Source organism: Atractosteus spatula, chromosome 2 (genome assembly GCF_055471065.1).
Source record: "Atractosteus spatula isolate fAtrSpa1 chromosome 2, fAtrSpa1.hap1, whole genome shotgun sequence".
In the NCBI taxonomy this organism is placed as follows: Eukaryota; Metazoa; Chordata; class Actinopteri; order Semionotiformes; family Lepisosteidae; genus Atractosteus; species Atractosteus spatula.
In genome coordinates, this window is record NC_142707.1 from 42,224,807 (window position 1) to 42,245,431 (window position 20,625).

Below are 20,625 nucleotides of genomic sequence, written 5' to 3' on the forward strand. Positions count from 1 at the left end.
TTATTTGGCCAGTTGAGCAAGAGGCCATACTGCTTATTAATAAGTTAAGGTTGAAAAGCACTCAAAACTATTGACCTCGGTTCAGACATTAAGCAGGGAGTAAAATCTGGTTAAGTTTTAGTTTATGCTGCAATAAACTACATAGGTCAGGTTGCATGTATTGATTCAGAGAGAAAAAGTTAATTAAAACCCTTGTGTTGCAAAAGACATAAAACACTGTAAATGCAAAAAAAGGGAAAAAAATATCTTCTCATCTAAATTGAAAAATAATTTTGATATTTTAAGACTTATCCTGGAGATGTCAAAGGATAAACATTAACTCAGACATTTTGGGTCACATGAAGGTTAAGAGGTGGTCTGTAAATGTTTAAAAAAGTGTGAGTAAAAGAACGTTTTTATAAATGTATCAAAGGTTAAAACATTGTAATATTGATTAAATTGGCTACAAACAAGCTGAGAAAGTTTGGGGTTTGTACTATTACTGCAATATTGAAACATTAGAACAACTATGTATAAATGAGATAGTACTCTAATCCACTGTGCACTTTGGATTTCATACAGCACTGTGCACATTACTGAATAACCAGACAATGCTTGGCCATCAGTTAAAGCCCCTTTCCATTTAGTGCATATCAGTTACTGTATCTAAGCTTTTGATTTTATGATTACACCTAGGTTTTGCATTACTTTATTTTTCAATTAACTGTCATTTATACAAGAACCTAAATAATTATTTGTAAAAGTTATATTTTTTGCTTGCATTTGGAAAAACATCAGATTATCCCATTTTTCCCCCCAGCTATCGTGCACATCATGACTAGGATTTCTGATCTGCAAGAATGCCAACATGCAAACTAGGACAGGTTTATATGTTAAAATACTGTCACAATTAAACGGTTTTAAAATCTGTAAGTCTTTTCCCGGTTACGGTTCACATTTCATAACCCTTACATAGACGAAACGACTTGTTCAGGCTTGCTTTTAACTAAAGCAACATACAGTAACTAAAGTCTTTGTTTAAGGGTACAACAGCAGTGCCTATCGGACGTGAAACCAAATTAGAAAACCTTCCAGTTATGAATCCAGAAACCTTAACCACTACTCCACGCTACTGCCCACCGATAATTAAGTCACTTATTTTAATTAATATTTTACGAATCCTTACCAATTCTATAAAAATACTCCATGCAATCTAATGACCAACTATAGACCTTCTTGGTTTTTTTAGCATTTATAATGGTTTTCGGAGATGAGGGGGTAAATCCACAGGACTGGGTAGTGTCCTGCAAACATTCCAAACTACGAAATCTTCGGCTTTCTTCGTTTCTCTCGCCCAACTCCAGTGAAGGCGGCAGCCACATTTCATACGAACTGTTTGAATAAGACTCTGCTGCAAACATTCTTGAAGCGTTACTATATCAAAAATACACAAGAACAATGGTGTACACCTGTGCACTAAGACAATATAACTCCTTCAGTCCGAGGGTAGGACATCCTCGTAAATACTCGTAATTAACTCACAAAAATACAAAATGGAAAAAAAAACATTCATGTTTTTGTTAGTCTCCCAAATTGACCAGCAGGATATGGTTGTTCCACACATTTCCCAAATTTACATACGTCACAGGAAAGCCGGTTGAGCCCTACCCCCGAAGGAAAAAAAAAGAACCAATACGTATAATACCTCATGTTCAGCTCTACGAGCATACTCTTCTCACGGGCCGCACGTACTACTCGCTTATTGTGTTAGTAACTCCGAGGCCAGGGCTCATTTTATGTTCCAAATAGTCTTTAAACCTTCGATAACTTAGATGCAGAAAACAAAGACACGGCCACCCCTAGTGCATCGAGCCTTTTCCAGTACAGCATTCAACATGCAAGGCACACGGAGAAGGTCACATTTTTTAAAGCTTACCTTCTACATAATGGTGCAAGGTCGGGAACATGTCAGTGAATAAGTACTTAAATTGTTAGCAACTAGTGGGGTGTAATCCAAAATCTGAGACTACGGTATTTTGTATACAAATACTTCACAACATACAGCGCACTAGTTGCATAATGATTCCACTCAAGAATCAAAAGATACAAAGTACTAAAGCAAAATAAACTCAAACCGTGCTGTATGTTATCACAGATGAGTATTATGACATAGACGAGTTAAAACGTGGGGTCAGCATAGCTAATGTACGAGATAAATACCATTGGATTTTTTTTACTTTTTGAAACCATATTTCGTTTCGCAATACCCTCACAATAGACTCGCACTAAAACGTCGACAATATCGACATCATCTAACAAAATGATCCGTACTGTATTAAAGCCCATTGCACGGAACATTTATTCGTGTACTGAGGGCAATCAGCATGAACGGGCTGTCAAGTTGTATCTTTAAACTATTCTATTTTACATTATTTTTTCCAAATGTTAGCAAGTCAACCCCTCTTCCGTTAAAAAAAATATTAAGTACTAATTCACCCGCGGATTCTACTACGTGCTACTTTAAGTCAGCAGCTCTTAATGGACCAACTTTTATCAATTCCATATTTACTCATTTTTAGAAAACGATCAGGTTAGAATGAAAAGCCCTTAAGATCTCCCCTTAAATACTAGTTTTAATCTTTTCTTGTTTCTTTTTAATGTAATCATTTTATATTGTCTTTATGACGATTAAATTAACAACAAATTGTCATTGGTCCAGAATCAAGTGGCCATAACCACGGCTCCATGCTGCTGCCGAATTTAAGATTAAGCAATAATTGAAAACGAATGCATTTATTTAAAATATTCAGTAAATTAAATTCTATCACAAAATTACAGTAGAAACTGATAACCAGCATCATAATAAGACATAGACATTCTAAAGCTTTCAGGAGATGGTTTACACCTTTTTAATTGAAAATTGCAGTGAGAAAAATACAATCAGAAATTAATAAAAGGCAAAGTTGTACATTTATACATGTTATATTGGTGCTGAATGATGCACACAAATGCAGATTTCATTATCGTTTCATTTTAATTCACATTCTGCTCTCTAGTTACTTCACCAAAGGACCTTCCTTACAGAAATTCTTCAGGTCCTCCAAGGGCTCCTCCTGTTTGTACAACAACATAAAAACTGAGTTGGGTTCAGGAGATTTAGAGATTGAGGTTAGTTTTAGAAATGTGATTCTGTTCTGGTTTAACTATCTCTTTGCAGAAATTGTCACTGTCCTAGAATGTTCCCCGGTGATTGTGGTTGAGTTTCCTAAAAGAGAGCTTTACGTTTTCAGCTAAAATACCTTCTTAAACTTTGAAATAAATTTAAGAAACAGAAGACACGAAAGTACAGTATAGCAGAGCTTCATCCACGCTTTCAAAAGCATAATTCTTCTCTAGGTTACCTGTAGGTGACCAAGTACAAAAGCGAGAAAAGTTCTGCCATCAAAAAAGTCTAAAAGCCTAGCCTATTTTGTGGTAAGATTAAACACAAAATGACATTTCTGGTACAATGGGTTGTTTATTTGTTTGGTGAAAAAACAGTGACACATGAAGAAAACCGACATAACAAAAAAGGTAAAGAGCATAAAGTAGTAGTAAAACATTCTTGAGTAATAAATACATTAAAATCATTTTTCATCCTATTTTTAAAATCTGTAAATTATTTAAAAACCACACTAAGCCGATACACAAGGATGTAAACTAAAAACTACAGGGGAAGAGAAATGAAATGGATTTTGTTTTATAAATGTCGGGAGTCACAAAATAACTAGCGGACTGCATCGCAAAAACACAATCTTATGAGCTTGGCCAGCTCTACTTGGCAATTGACTGAACTTCATCATGCCATTGCTGAAAGGAAAGGCTGGCAGTGTTTACACTGTGTCAGCAAACGATATGGTAAGTTGTATGCAGTTGAAAGTTATTTTGAAGAATTAAGTGACAGTTTGCTGTCTGATCACAAGGAAGGGGATATGATCAGCTTGGTTAGATTCACTAGTAATAGGTTTCCCGTCTCTTATACAACTCGGCCCATAAAGTGAGAAAAAAACCTTCCCTTCCAAATAGTTCAACTGGACTCCAATTCGGATTAATCTAAACCAGATGCCAAATCCCAGTTTAGTCTTGAAAGAATTTTCTATGTATATATATAATGTATTTTGTTGTTCATGAGGGATCTGTGCAGTAATGTCAACAGTCAGTATACATTGCAAAATAATTTATTAAAAATTGGTTAACCACACTGAACTAATGTAAAAGTTCCATGTTTTTTTACGTAGATATTGCTAAGTGATAAACTAGAACATAATTATTTTTTTGTCAGTCACTATTTGCACATCTACATTTACTCTGTACCTAATGTATCAGTCATAAACCACTCCTACTTTAACTGTAGTAAATGCATCTACTACTACTAATTTGCACAATTTTCTGTGCCTTTGCATAACATCTTTTTTTTAAAAGATCTCATTCACCGAAAGTAAGCATGATCAAGTTGAAATTTTCATTTTTAATTACTTCTAAAAGATGAATTGTAAGTCAGTAATCACAAACTGCACACACAAAGAGTACATACCTATACACTCCAAACATTTCAGTTTATTGCACTACAGATTAGCAACATCTGAATTTCCATTACAGCTATCCTCAAAGAAAGGTACTTATGATTCGAGAATATCTGTGCTAGATTTCACGTGTGTTTTGATACAGACCACTGAAAAGACGACTAATATTTTAGTAGCCAGAACAAGACATCATATATTTCAGAACCTAAAACTCTTACAAATACATTTTACCTCCAGATCTTCTGTCGATTTAAATGTGACCTGTTATGTTGACATCCCTCGCCAGGACTCTCGGGAAAGTTCAGTCACGCCATTGCAAGCAGCTAACTGTGCTATACATGTAACATGGTGCTTATCTTGACCATGATGCCCAGGTGTGTGGAGGTGCCTGAGATCGTAGTTTTAATCTGAAAACTGCACATTCTGTACTGCACACATATATATATCTACAGAGGAATGCTTGAGCTCAGGGTTTCACATCAGGCAGTGTTAAACCTGTTTTTGCACATCAGGAAACAATTCTTGTTAATTCTGTCCAAAAAACCCAAATATGGTTTTAGCTTGCTTTATTATAAGCTTCTGACTTGAACATTTGTCTCAGTAGCCATTAGGACTTGCTTTAAACCCACAAAACGTCAACAGATTTCACGTAGTAATGTAATGTTTTGTTTTCTATCTTGGCATCAACCACCAGTTTAGTTTCTCTAAAAACTGACATTATCCACTCATTTACGTACAACACTACACCAAATTTGTTCTGACTTGCCACAATACTGATTCACCATTATGGTTTATGCGGCGATTGGGAGCTTCTAAGACTGTTCAAGTCAGATCTGGATTACAGAATAAAACCTGCAAAACATGTTAAGTTTAAGTGTAAGTTCAAGTTCGCATAACTGAACAAAAATGATCAAAACGAAAGATTACATTTCTTTAGTGATTATGTAAAAGCCACTCACGTATCAAAGAGGTAATTTGCAATTATTTTAATGATTTATTAATACAATAAATATTTTCAGTGTGCTAGAGAAGACTAATGCAAAAACTGGTTCTTGATTTGTTTTGTGTTATATATACAGTACATTTTACACCGTTGTCTTACACCTTCTTTATTCTATCATTACAGTACCCATTGCAGGTTGCAGAAGTTATTTTGTGGTTTCTAGTTTTTTTTTAATTTTCCTCTTCAGGTTACTACCAACTCTTCCTGCCTGCATATACCAGAAGTGAGTCAACGGAATTTCCTCTGCGTCAATTAAAGGGTACAGGAAATTAATATTGCTATACAAGAGCTAGGGTATTTTTTTGTCTACCAGGAAAGACCACATATTCTTTCTTGGGGTAGAAGAAAAATGGTTATTATTAAGGAATTAAAGTTAAGATGCCTTAATCAGTGCCACATGATGTAAGAATATTCCATTATTTTTTCTATACCTCCCCTAAGAAGTCCCTCAAGGACACATTTTCATTTTATTCCTCTAGCTCCATTTCCCTTGTACTTAATACAGAGGCATGGTCAGCATTGTTTCAATTATTGATCATTCTTAGACTCTCAGTCAGCTAACATCCATGAGAGACATTAAAAATGTTCACCATATAAAAGCAATCAAAATAATGGCTAAAAGCCAAGAAATGATGCAAGAGATGACGTTTCATTTACCTACACACTGCCATCAAAGATACCACAGGAAAAAACAAAAACAATAAGGAAACCAGAGATAACTATGAATTTTATAGTTCAATTAAAAATACATTTACTAATTTATGCACAAGATATGAAAAGCACAGTGATGTACAAAATATTTACCAGGTAAATGATTTTAATGAAACCTGGAAAGAATTTGATTAGTGTTGTTTTTTCAAATTAATAATGAGCACTTTATAAATTAATGCATAATGCATGTGGAAGTAGTATTATTTCCACATGCATTATGCAGATTGTTCTTCTGACTAAATACATTTCAATGCCTTTATTATCACTTATTGGGGATGTACATTATTATTTAATGCTTTTTACATCACAGCCAGATAATGTTTCATGTTCAGACTACAATAACAGGATAAAGCAGCAGTGATGTAACGGATATGTCCATATCCAGAAGTTTGCACATATGTACAAGCAAAATAACCATTAAAGATGACAAATAAAATGGCTTTAGGTTCAATAACATAGTAGATAAATAATTCCTTTAGCTTAATGTTCAAAACCTGTTCTTCTGTAGACAAAACCTGCTCTTTTGTATACATACAGTACAAAAAGATATGAGTACAGTAGTGGCGAACTTACACAATATTTTCATCATCATCATTATTAGTACTTACTTAAAAACAAAGATTCACTGTGGATTATAAATTTGGTCAATACCCTCATAGCAATGTAAACCAATACAACTGACCATTTTACTATTGCCTTCTTGCTAACCTCACAACAACAAGCGTTTTAAAGTGTCTTTTGTGTTAACCTGCCAAGGGTGCTATGTTTTTCTTTTGTGTTTATACCAGTTATATCGGAAATGTGTTATTTGTGAAGGTTGTGTGCCACAGGTATCTTCACTGTCTCTCACACCTTGGCCTTCTTCTGAATTTCAGACACCCACAGTCACCACCTGTGGTTACAGACTGATCATGATGCATAAAATACATACACGGCCAAAACGCTGTTTTTTCTACTTTTAACCACAAAATTAACCTTCACTTGTTCCTAAAACAATACAATGACAGTTACATCTCATAACACTTCCATATTGCATTCAAGTTTTGCTTCTCTGGCTAGCCTGTTTGCACTGCAATATTACAGAGAGTAAAATATAAACATAATAAAAACAGCAAGGGTGCAATATGATGTCTTTAGTGAACTATCCAACTTGGCTGTCAACAGATGCATTTCCCATCTGGCCTTGACAGTGAAATTTTAGCAAAATTAAACACAAAGAAGTGGTCCATAGTAAGTGTATTAATAAAAGACTGTCTCTATCAACGGTAAACATCACTGTATCAAGGTAAAATAAAAATGCATGCTCCAGTCTTTTCACTATTACAAACTGATTCAGCTGGTTGACTTGAAGTTAAATTGATAATTAAAAACAGCATTAACTGCAGTAGCTAATTCCATCCAACACATACATCTTTCCTGGAAGTTTAGCTTGGTAGGGAAAAAATGTGGACTATAAGATTTATGCTTCAATAACAGACAGGAAAGTGGAGAAAATGTTATTTCAAATTTAGACCAAAGTGGTTCTACTATGTATTCAGAACAAACACAAGGCAGTATAATATATATTGGAACAAGATAATAAAATAGTTAATACTTCTACAGCTTCTTATCAACAAAGTAATCAGAAGAAAAAAAATCAGTTATACACTAGTATGGAGGACATGAAAAACATACATATTTACAAACAAGGGAAAGAAAATAATGTGAAATCTGATTATCAATGGATGAATATATGCAAATGTCAACAAAGCTCCACAAGTTTACAAACATGGATAAACTTCTGTTGGAAAAACTTGAATCTATTCGACATTAGCTCCAAAATACAAGTAAAACAAAATTTTAACACTTCTCAGTGTTGGAGGTTTTGTAGAGAACAGGTATCAACTGTTCACACACATACTGTATATCCTGCTCCTGTCCACAGATACTGTATTATTGACAATACATACAACTAGCCCTTAATAAGACTGTAAACTAGGTTATACCTTTTGGATTCTCACTTATGTATTTAGAAAATTTTCCTTTTGATCACACTGAACCAAATGAGAAATGTCCTGTATACAAGGAATACTTCTAGCTGATAAAAAAAATAATCAAGAAAAAGGCTTATTAAAGAACCTCTAACATCTGAACAGTTGATTGATATTGTAAATGAGATTTATAGGATGGAAAGGATAATGTATTCTCTCAATTTACAGTTAAAAAGGCTTAACCAGTATTTGCTAACCTGCATTTAACCCCTCAATCTCTACTGGTACAATGTACAAAGGTAAATTTGTAAATCAGTGCAATTGTAAACTGAAAGAAAAGATAAAGGAAGAAAGCTAAAATCAATAAATAAGGAGTTTATGAAAGAAAAATTCTCACTACTTTGCAGAAAAATATCAGTGCTTTGAAAATTCACAGAAGTTGAACGTTCAGAGAGTGCCTTACTCCCATGGGTGAAAATAATGTCCTGAACAGCAAAGACGAAGACGGAAACCCAATACATTTTTTCCAAAATCCTCAACAGTACTGGCAAAAATAACCCTCAGGACTTCTTAAGAATCAACAGTGAAAAACAAACCAGAGGATAAATGTGTAAGTGGAAGTGTACTGGAAAATGAGAACAGTAGACACTGCTTCAGGCAAAGGGTTGTAGAGATCTGTTGAAGTCAATACCTTGGCTTCCTAAAGCTGGATATGTTCCTCAATTAGCTAATACAAAAAAATAAGCAAACTAGGTAGGCCTTCTCTCATTTGCAACCATTCTCTATTTTCTCATGATTTATTTGGTTATATTTCTCCATCCTGAACAGCTGTGCGGGCACGTTGGTGAATCCCTTTAGTCTACCAACAATATCAGTCGAACCTTTGCAGTACTAAGGCAACAATATAGCAAGGGAACTATCCACACACAATACCAGAAATAATCTTTAATATCCCCAGGTGGGACTGTGAAATACCATGATTTACAGTTCAGTTCACTTTATTGTCATTCTGCACTTATACAGATGTACAAGAGAGAACAAAATATAGTTTCTCCTGGCCCGAAGTGCACAATACACTAGAAACAATTAGCATAAGATCAGATCACTTTATTGGCCATATACAATTTCTTGTATTAGGAATATGTCTTTTCACATACCCCAACTTGCTCTCCATGAGACACACAGGGAGAGAAACTTGTGGTCAGGGCACAGGGTCGACCATTTATATGACACCCCTGGAGCAGCTGGGGTTAAAGGCCTTGCTCAGGGGCCCAGCGGAGTAGGATTCCTCTGCCGGCCGCGGGATACAAACCGGCCACCTTCCAGCCACAGGTGCAGATCCTTAGCCACAGAGCTACCGCACCGCCCTTTTTTAGCATAACGTCACAGTACAACACAAAAGAACACACACTGGGGGGGGGGGGGTGGGGGTGGACCGAGACCGAGAATCATTAGCAGCTATTGAGGTAGTATTGGTATACAATTAAAAATAAAACAATGTAAAGAGTAGATAAATGAATAAATGGGTATTTACAGTAGTGTAAGTAGTGATGTGCAAATAAGCATTCTGAAATGCAGGGGTGGTGGTGGGGGTGAGAGATAAGTGCAGACAATAGTGCAGGACATAGTCATAACACGACACGAAAGTGAGATGGTGGTGATGGCACAGCCGTGGGTGGTTGTTCAGCAGGTGGTGATCAGTCCGTGTGCTGTTTGTGCTGATATTCAGCAATCTAACAGCCTGCCGGGAAAAAGCTATTCCCGAGCCTGGTGGTGCTGGCTCCCAGGCTACGATACTGTCTTCCAGAAGGCAGGGGTGTAAAGAGATCTTTGGGTCTTTGGGGTCTTTGATGATGCTACGTGCTCTCCTGACACACCGCTTGTTGTTGATGCTCTGGATGGTGGGCAGTGAAGTGACACCAGGGCATTTTGGTGTTGGTTGCATAATAGTTTAATACAACAAAGTTATAAAGTTATATAAGATTAAAAATCCTTTATGCGCCTTACTTCGAGATGTGCTCTACATCTGTTTTTGTTTTGATGCGAGACAGCATTAATCAATAAGAATCCTGCCAAGTTTGCAATGACTGTATGTCTTTCTGCCGATAATCAATAGAATTTATCAATGCACTGAACATCTACATCACTGCAACTGTTTTGCAAGATTCAATGACACTTTAAAATCTACTTCACTTTTCATAGATTATCTGTGCTTTATAGGCAAAACATTAGGAAACACATTCATCATAATGATGCCTTGATGGAAAAAACAAAACATATTTCACAATCTAACATTTCCAAAAAAAAACAGTTCTGAACACTACTGTACTCAGCACATATTCTTTGACTTCAAGTATAATTTTCAGCAGAAAAATTCAAAAATAAAGTCTCCATTACAATATATTGTATGGTTTATAATAATACTTTATATATAATGTGTTTTTCGTCTCAAACTACTCAATAGCACTATTCAAAGGGTTAACTCCCCTTCTCTTACAAATAGTGCAAATTTGTAAGAGAATTTAAAGACCAAGTAGTCACAACCTCAGTTTAACATCACAACTGAAAGACAGCAGGGCTCATACTGGCGAATTCTGGTCTAAAAAGAGGAGTGCTGGTCAACCAACACCACCTACAGCAGCATCTTGGCTTTCCCAGGTCTTGTCTTCCTTAGCTTTTGCGATCTAAAGAACCAAGGCAAATATTACTTTTGTGAATACAGGCTTCTGGATTGGTTCTATCGTGTGCAGCAAGTCAAAATCCAATCATTAAGGATGGTTATTGCAATCCTGTTACTCCTACACCCTCCAACTATACTCTTATTAACATACTCTTTAATAAATAACTTTGCTCACTTAAATTTTACCACACAATTACTATAGTTTCTTAAATATAATTTATAAGGATTTTAGAAATTAATCTAAAAACAGCTCAAACAAACCATTTATTTAAACAGTAACAGATATCAAATAAATACACAGCACGGATTTGTATTTTACATAAAAAAATATTTTGCTGCCTATACATTTAACTGTCAGAATTTCCTTCCCTGATTTAGCATGTATATATAGAACATTAGAAGCTCCAAACATTCATTATAGACTTTTGCAGGCATAACTCCAGATCGATATCCATTTATTTAAATATCTTTACATAACGTATACACTAGTTTTCAAGCGCGTGCAGGTTTGTTTCATCACAGCAAAGCCTCAGTGTTACTTAAATGACATTCAGTTGCATGAAAACTGTTGTTTTTGGAATAATGGATATTGTATTCTGTATTTGGTAGCATACTCCATCTTGTGGTTATCAGAGGTGTAACACTGAGGTGGAAGAAACACTATACGGTGGAATTGCCAAGTGAAGGTAGACAATACTGTATATATATATAAACAATAATAGAGCATTTGTCTTGTCACACATGATGTTATACAATCTACAATCTACTGATAGAGTAAAGTCCAACTCTCATACCCTCTGCTACACACTGTTCAGCATTCCTGAAAATCATTGTTAAATCTGATGAATTGGATACACCTATCATATTAGCTGTCAATTTCTCATACACTCATCTTTATATTATCATTTAAATGTTTTAGTTACTTTCTTTAGCATGAAGTGGAAAGATTTAATGTAATTTGTCTGCCAATATTAAGCATTATAAATAACTGTAAACAAAGGAAAACTCAAGTCTATAATTCAAAGTACATGTTATAAATGAGCACATGCAATGAAACCACTGTACATTTTATATATGTAGTGATCACTAAGATATTGGGAAAGGAAGCTCATATGCAAATTGTATATAAATCAAAGTTGGAGACTAAAGGTGAAAAAGGTGATGGCAGCAAAATTCTAACAGATATCTAATTTTAACCCTCAGGACTTCTTAAGAATCAACAGTGAAAAATAAATGTGTAAGTGGAAGTGTACTGGAAAATGAGAACAGGAGACACTACTTCAGGCAAAGTTTTATCCAGAGTGGTAAGCAAGAATGTCAGGGTAGTTTGTGAAACTGGAACTGATGTCAGGGCCCACACAGTAATTCGCTATGGGTGATGATACAGTACAGATCTTATTAACAACCTTGCTTTTACAACTGTAGGTACAGTAACAGAACAGTAGGATGACTTTAGCACAAAATTGCTCAATGGATATTTCAGGTGCTTTGAAAACACAGTTGCAAAGAGGCAACAAAACAAAAAAAACTGGAACAGTCAACAGCAATCCGATGAGCAATCCAAAAAAAAAAGTTGGTGTTTACACACAAGTCCAAAGTTTTACTTTTTTAGCAATAACCAATGACTAACGTTTCGAAGGCAGACTAGAAAGCAGCAAAACAACTGGCAGACAACTAATTGTTGAAATGTGAAAGTGAATCAATTGAAGTGCTGCATCTCAACCAACGGTGTCAGAGACTTGCATAACACTGAGGGTACCCTGACTACAGACAGGTAGAGAAAAGTTAGGACCCACCATGACATTTCCTCACAAGTGTACAGTCAATGTGGTGAAGAACTATCAGGAACACTAACCAAGATGCCTTGGGCTGTGCAAAGCATTGATAAAAATATCAGAACTGAACAGGACAGTGCACCAGTCCAAGCCTTAAAAGTTGCAAAGAAAATCATAGACGTTAATACACCCAACTTGTTTATTTTCATGGCTTGTACACTAACCCAATTTTAGTTCTGTGTGGTAAACCCGTATTTCTTATTTTAACAACTTATAGTTTTATTTTGCTACTTCCCCCACCACTCTTTTTGCTGTTTTTTTTTTCCTTTTTTGTTTTTTGTCATTTACAGATTGCTTTTAGCAAACAGTGAGGTTATTCATGCAATCATTACATCTTACTTTCTAGTCTTGAGACTGTTTGGAGTTTCTGACATTGCTCTTACATCTTACTTAACTGATCTGTGACATTGTCTCCCTTGGGGGTTTCAGTTCTGGGGTTTCAGGGCTCAATACTGAACCCACTACTATTCAGCATTAACATGTTCCCACTTGGTTAGTTATTAAAATCACATGGTCTGAATTATCACTTATTTGCCAATGATACTCAAATCTATGTCTATACTAAACCTGACACTGAAGTAGCTATTTCTGTACTCTAATTGCATATATGACATTAAATCCTGTATGACTCAAATCCTTCATTTAAAGTGTGACAAGACTGAAGTCATACATCTCAACATCTCCCATCAGCTACCTAAAGCCAATGCAGTAATCCTATCTGGATCAGGGATGGCACTGTACTTGGAATTTTAGTCTAAATTGAAGAATTTGGGAGTGATATTTGATCCAGGCTTGACCTTCGTCCTTTGTCCCACGTGTGAAATACCGTACAAACATCATTTCTCCATCTCAGAAATAGTTGGACTATGTTGTCTCTGCCTATAGAATTGATTACTGCAATGCCCTACTCATTGAGGTATCTAAATCTATACTAAATAAACTTCAGTGTGTCCAAAGTTTGACAGCCGGAATTCCGAGCTAGTTTTCAAAATCCTCATGCTCTCTTTTAAGGCTCAACATTACTTTATCTTCCTACTCCCCACCTACCAACCTTTGTTCATCTGAGTCTGGTCTCCTGTTTGTCCCCCATGCTCATCTACATATTATGGGCGACAGACCTTCTACTACTACACTCCAAAGTTCTGGATTTCTATCCCCAAGGATATCAGAGAGTCACCTACCCTGAGTACATTCAAAACCTTGTTCTTCAGAATAAGAAAGACTTATTTCATTGGTGTCTGTGTCTATCTTCTACTACAGTGGTTCTCAAACTGTGGTACGCGTACCGGGAGTGGTACGTGGAGTGCCGCCAAGTGGTACGCCAAATGACCCTGGAACTGTGTCGTGTGCGCAGAAAAATCGGGACGGGTTTTCATATTTTGTATTTTAATACGTGTCGAATACGCAGCCTACGTACTACGATACAGTGCTAATAGTTCAGTGGACATCAGAGATACTCAGTAATTCTATACCACTCTATAGGAATGCCTGCTACGGATGCAAATGACCAATTGTATTTAAAAAAAGCAACTGTATCTCCAGCAAATAGGGAGAAAGGAGAATGTGCGTGATTTTGGAACAATGCTAACGTTGTAAACACAGGAATGCATAGAAATACGTGCTACGAACGCAGGTAATCTTGTGAGCACACGAATGCGTGATAACAGAAAAATATTTCAGAACTGTTCTAATTTGAGAAAAATACACCGAGCGTCTCTGTGTTTCGCTCCCATGCGCATGAAATAAAAACTTTAAATAAATACGGAAATAAAAACGGAAACGCGGAAAAATGCAAGCTTGCGGATTGCTAAAGCAGGTAAGCTACACTATTTTTGAAGAACCTTATTTACCGTTGGCAAAAGAGCTGACACGTATTATGTGTAGAGAAAAAGCTGCTAAACAGCTCGACCTGCTGCCCCCCTCCCCCTGAAAGACACAGTCATTCATAGAATTATTGAAATGAAGGATTATATCAAAAGTACACTGATAGAGCGTGTTAAGATGAGCAGATGTTTTTCACTGCAATTAGATGAGTCTGTAGTCGATTTGGCCAATTTGCTCGTTTACGTTAGATACGAGTTTGAGGGCATGTCCCATGAAGACTTTCTGTTCTGTAAACCGCTACCAACAGGAACTACAGGAGAGCACATATTTCAGCTTCTGAATGAATTTATCGAAGAGAATGGCCTCGACTGGATAAAATGCGTCGGAGTTTGTACAGACGGTGCTAGAGCAATGACAAACCGACATAACGGTGTAGTTGCACGAATTAGATTGGTTGCTCCAGAAATTAATGTACGCATTACAACATCCACTGCGAGATCTTTGCCGTCAAGAAAATGCCTGACGATTTAATATGTTAGACTCCGTTGTGAATTGTATCAGGGCTCGAAAAATTAATTCACATCTGCTTTGCTCAACTAAACAGGCTCACCCCTTTCACTGAAATGGTGCTTTTTTATTAGTTGTTGTTAATGTTTTTTTTTCTGTAAAACACTTTGAGAAGCCACCTTTAAAGGCGCTATATCAAATTAAGTTTATTATTATAATATTTATTATATGTATGTGTGAGTGTGTGCACGCGCGCTCATGTTGGTCATTGAGAATTTCTGGGGTTCCTATGAGAAGATGACTTGTAGGTGGTACTTGGATGCTTTGGTTGGATTAGGGGTGGTACTTGGTCCAAAAAGTTTGAGAACCACTGTTCTACTACATTTCTAATCCCTTGTGTTACTTTGTACAAATTCTGTTATCTCAATTCTTTGTGAGTTTTCTTTTAACTTTTTTATAACTTTTCTACAGAAGCTTATTAGCACCATGGAGAAAAAAATCAAGAAAATAAGATCTTGTATAAACAAGATACTTTTCTCATATAAAAAAGAAAATCTTGTACAAATAAGATAATTTTCTTGTTTATATGAGAAAAGTAACAAGTTAATTTGTGAACAATGTTGCCTACTACTATATTAATACTGTATATTGCATTGTACTGCACGTGCAATATTGTCCCCTGCAAAGTAGCATTGACTTTAATTACGGTAGAATATTGTCACATTCCACTTTTTGGAAAAAATAATCTAAAGGAGCACGTGTTCTGTTTTTTGTAGATATGAAGTACAACACCGTTGTAAGCATTCCTACGTTAAACGCATATTGTTTTTGCCGTTTCTGTGACCAGGAGAAATGACATGGCTTTCCAAACGTACGTCTTGATGTGAAACTGCAGAAACACGTAGTGTACATGGGTTTTTGCTGACTATTTAAACATTGAATGGAATACATTTACAATGACTTGACAGTCTTAATACCTACTGTTGGCTTACTGTTACTGTTATTGTTGGTCACTCGTTAAATCTTTAAATACAATAATAATAATAAACTTTATTTTATATAGCGCCTTTAAAGGTGGCTTCTCAAAGCGCTTTACAGGATGACAACAACAATAAATAAGAACAATACACAAGATAAAACACAATTACAATATACAGAGGAGACCGTGGATGGTGGTACTAAGAAAAGCAGAGGGGTGAAGAATGGAACCAGTTAAGTAAAAGCTTTTCTGAAGAAGAGGGTTTTGAGTCTGGATTTGAAGGGGTTTGGAGAAGGTGACTCTCTGATATCCTTGGGGTGAGAGTTCCAGAGCTTGGGGTCAAAACAGGAGAAGCTCCATCACCCATAGAATGTAGATGGGCTTGGGGGAAAGTTAGGAGACCAGAATTAGAAGAGCGAAGACAAAGACCTCAAAAGGTTTTAGACTAAAGTATGCTGAAATTCAAATGCATTTGAATTTGGAATTATACAGCAAAATGCAGGAAAGGTGTAATTTAAGGGGAGAAGAAAAAGTATTTGTGTGTCCATTTGCACAGGCGTGAATGTAAAGAAATAGGGTAATGTCAAAGAAGAAGAATTTAAGGACAGCACACAGCCTGTTATACAGTTTGTACGTTGTTGGTTTGCCATTTACTGTTACCAGCAATAACAGTTGGTATAAGTCTTACTATCTCAAGTCATCATACATGTATTTCATTCAATGTCTAAAAAGTAGGCAAAAACCTATGTACAGCACGTTTCTGCAGCTTCACATGAAGAAGAACATATGTTTAGAAAGCCGTGTTATTTGTACTTGTCACAAAAACGGCTAAAACAATAAGTGTTTAACATGGGAATGCTTTCCGACGTGATGTTGTACTTCATGTATACAAAACACAGAACACATGCTCCTTTAGAGGATTTTTTTTCCCCAAAAACAGGAGTGTGACGATCTTCAACTGTTGTTAAAAGCAGTGCTACTTTGCACAGGACAATATTATTGCATATACTGTACAATGTGATATACAGTATACAATGTGATATACAGCAATAATTTTCTTCCATAAACAGGATGTGATTTTTTTTTTCTCTGTGGCACTAATTTTCCTGTTTTTTTCCTGTAAAGCACTTAGAGAAGAAAACTTTAAAAGGTGCTACATTGTATAAAATAAAGTTTGTAAGATTATACAGTATATTTATTATTAATTTATTGCAGTGATTATTAAAAGACAACTGAAATGGCACTGCCTGTTTAACACTGGTGTGAATCTTATTGTCTTCCACTTTAGAAGGTTCAATAACCTATTTTGGAGGAAAAAAAACTATGAATAAAGATAAATGCAGGATATTTAAAGGTTTGTGGGTGCAGAAACGTACCAAAACTATGGAGGCACTAAGTGCAAAATAAAAGGAACATGCGTTCTATGAACACTGAAATTAAAGAACCAATAAACATGTTTATTAAATATAGCTGTAACCTTATTGAAAAGCAAGTCATTTTTTGCTTGTGAAAAATTATTTTGAAAGAAATAACATCAACTCAATCAACGTTTTGATGAGTACCTAAGTAAAAGGAGGGTCTGTATAGGTGAAGGCAGTGAATAATTCCTATCAGACCCAATTTGTAAATTAGGAGTCAATAAATTCAGAGATGTCAAGACTCACATTTTGATATCTTATACTCACAGGCTTAACTTCTCAAATACCATGTACTGTATGGCACTCCCCCTGCCAGAAAGCAAAATATTTGCAAAGGGTGTCAAAAAGGGCTAGGTTTCAAGAAATCCCCACCCCCACACAAAAAATTCTGGCATTTCTTAATGTTACTTTAAAGGCCATTTTGAATTTCCTTTTTCTCCCTCTACATGTATTTTATAAATCTACATGTTTTAATCTATGCATAATTCTTATTAGCATTCACTGATAGGTGAAATTGAAAAGCTTTTATTGGTCTTTCTGCCAAACTGGGAATTTCAACATTACACAACAGCACATGCTGAATAAAATACAACAATTAATAAATTAAAATCCCAAAATGTACAGTCAAGTTGTCCAATTTGGGCTGTTACAAAGTATGCTTCCTTGAACCCATAGAAAGGAAGGGATATACAGTAACATATTCTAGGAGTTCCTACTATTTTAATTATCGGATATGTTAAAATGTGTTTAAAGGGGAGAATAATTTGAAGTATCCTTAAGCTGGCATGAGTTTCATTTTATGAGCCATAATTGATTCACAAAGCAGAATTTGGAAAGGCAAAAGGAAAATGTGAAAAATGTGCAAGTACATCCTTAAAAAGCAAAAGAAGCCTCACTCTTTGGCCTTCAATCTCAGACTTTGAAGCTGTAAATATTACTGCTGATCTCAAAAGTGTCCCAAGAGGTGATTTAGTCAATGGCTTTAAAAATTTGAAATGCCTACAGTATATCAAGATTCCAGGCAATCTGCTCCGTTTCCGGGTAAGCCTGTTTATTTGTTTAGTCTGCCCGAGTATGAAATCCCCTTCAAAGCAGGAATTAGTCCGACGGCTCTCCACTGTATTGCCTGTAGAGCAGTTAATATCTTTGCTGTAGGCTAGTGACCAAAACTGAACACGGAATACCATGTGAGATCTAATGAATGTCACTGTAGAAATCTAACATGAATTTTCTTGATATAAACTGCACACTCTTAGCAAGAAAGCCATGTTTATTATAGATCTTTTTATTGCTTTCCCTTTACTCTCTAGTTGAAGAAAATGATATACTGCTTCTTCCAGTTCAATACCATCATGTACCTGCATGTACGACCCTGTATTTCCATTAAGAGCCTGTTACTGAGTTTTGTACTGCTTATGATGCATTGCTGATCTTGCATAATTTACAACTAAAAATATTTTGGCAGTTGTGCAAATATGACAAGCCTATAGTACGTTCTATACTGGATTCTAGATTATTGATTTAGAGACCAAGAAAAACAGTAGTCCTAGAACTGATCCCATTACCCCAATAATTACCTTACTCTTGTCTGATATAACTCCCTCTCATCCGTATCATTCGTTTCATCTTAATCAATCCTATATTATTCTTGAATATGCACATATTGGATTGGATTCCAACAACTTTACAGTTAACAAGCTTGTCATGGCTACTTCTTCCTGACAGTTTTCCCCTGTGCCCACATTTGGTCTTTTCCTCCTACTTCCAGTCTGCTGCAGTATATTTACTAGAAAATGTACTGTCCATCCTTTAGACTGTTGTCAGATTCTCGATTTATCCAACAGTCATATAGAGCAAAGTACTGAAGAAAACCAGCATCAGTAGGAAATAAGAATCCCTCCACCTGTATAAAACTTCACTTAGCTTGAACAGATGTCGACGATTAAGCAGTTATCCATCTTTTTTATTTGCTCCATTATAATGCCCACCCAGCTTATCAACAGTTTCAAAGCTTATTCAAGACTTAGTGGTCTAAAAGGAAAAGTTGATTTAATCTCTAAATGCATTATTATTGTCTCTGAATGTTAATCCATTAGATCATGTTAGAATAAGATTTTGGCTTATAAAAAAAACAAAATTAAATTCGAAAAAATAATTTATAAACAAATAAAGATGATTCAACTACATTTATCAAAAAATTGAAATCTGTTCATATGTTTAGTTCAAGTTTTTAACTGTAATATGTTTGTTTCAAAGTCTAAGGGATGCTAAATGCCGAGAATAAACCACAAGGATACAATAAAAATTCTACCTTACCTACACCACAGTTCTTTTTCAGATCTGAGCGTCTTATCTCCTTCCTTTGACAGTTCTTCTTTTTCTTGTCTTCATCAGAAGTGTTTTCCTTTGTTGATTTCTTCAAGTCTGAAGGTACACTTAATCCTGCTTCTGAAACAGAGATTTTATCCTGCTTAACCTGTCCCGTTTGTGGTTGGAGGCCTTCAGATGATTTGTCTGCAGTTCTCTCTGGATTTTGTTTAATCTGCTTTCTCTTCTTCAGCCTGAAAAACAAGTTTACAAGAATATTAAAGATAGCCTTCAGGGCTAACTTATGCAGAATATCAGGATCTAATTTTTTACAAGCAGTAGGCAGTTTAGAAAAGAAACATATGCTTTTACCAAACAGTAGCAATGCCAGTTAACTGTTGTACATTTTTAATACGTTTTTCATGTTTTCTAACATCAAGTCATTTAAATTTGAAAAAATAATAGATTTTTAAACAATGAAGAACTCTACCAACCACCATTCCAATTTGAGATCACAATCTTTCTGTTCCGAGTTAAAATATTAAAGAAAAGTGTACTAACTGCAAGTTAACTGCAGTTCACCATTGAGGACAGAGCCAAGGTGAATAATATTGTATGTTATGCACTGTATGAAACTCAAATTAATTACATGTATATGAACAGCATATACTGTATATATATATATAAATACTTTTGTTTTATTTCCAATCCATCATCCTCTGTGACCATGTTTTGGTTTTCAAAAAAGTATTTTAATATGATTAGACCAATTAAGATATGTTCCTGGGAAATTGAATCTGGCAGCAGACTATAGCAAATGAGACCAGATGGCTCAATGCACTGTTCAGTG

The 20,625-nt window shown here is 35.5% G+C and overlaps 1 protein-coding gene across 5 annotated transcripts in view; it reads right to left on the bottom strand.

The window, feature by feature from the left end:
• ncoa7b (nuclear receptor coactivator 7b) overlaps positions 1-20,625 on the bottom strand; it is a 45,337-nt gene that overhangs the window by 15,899 nt on the left and 8,813 nt on the right. For 4 of the 5 annotated variants that reach the window (XM_088931416.1, XM_088931407.1, XM_088931398.1 and 1 more), the window contains one exon: positions 19,785-20,029. In XM_088931416.1, coding sequence (XP_088787542.1) covers positions 19,785-20,029 — 245 coding nt within the window. Of the gene's footprint in view, positions 1-1,165; positions 1,482-19,784; positions 20,030-20,625 lie in introns of those variants that run through there. The other variant, XM_088931427.1, reaches the window with a different exon arrangement.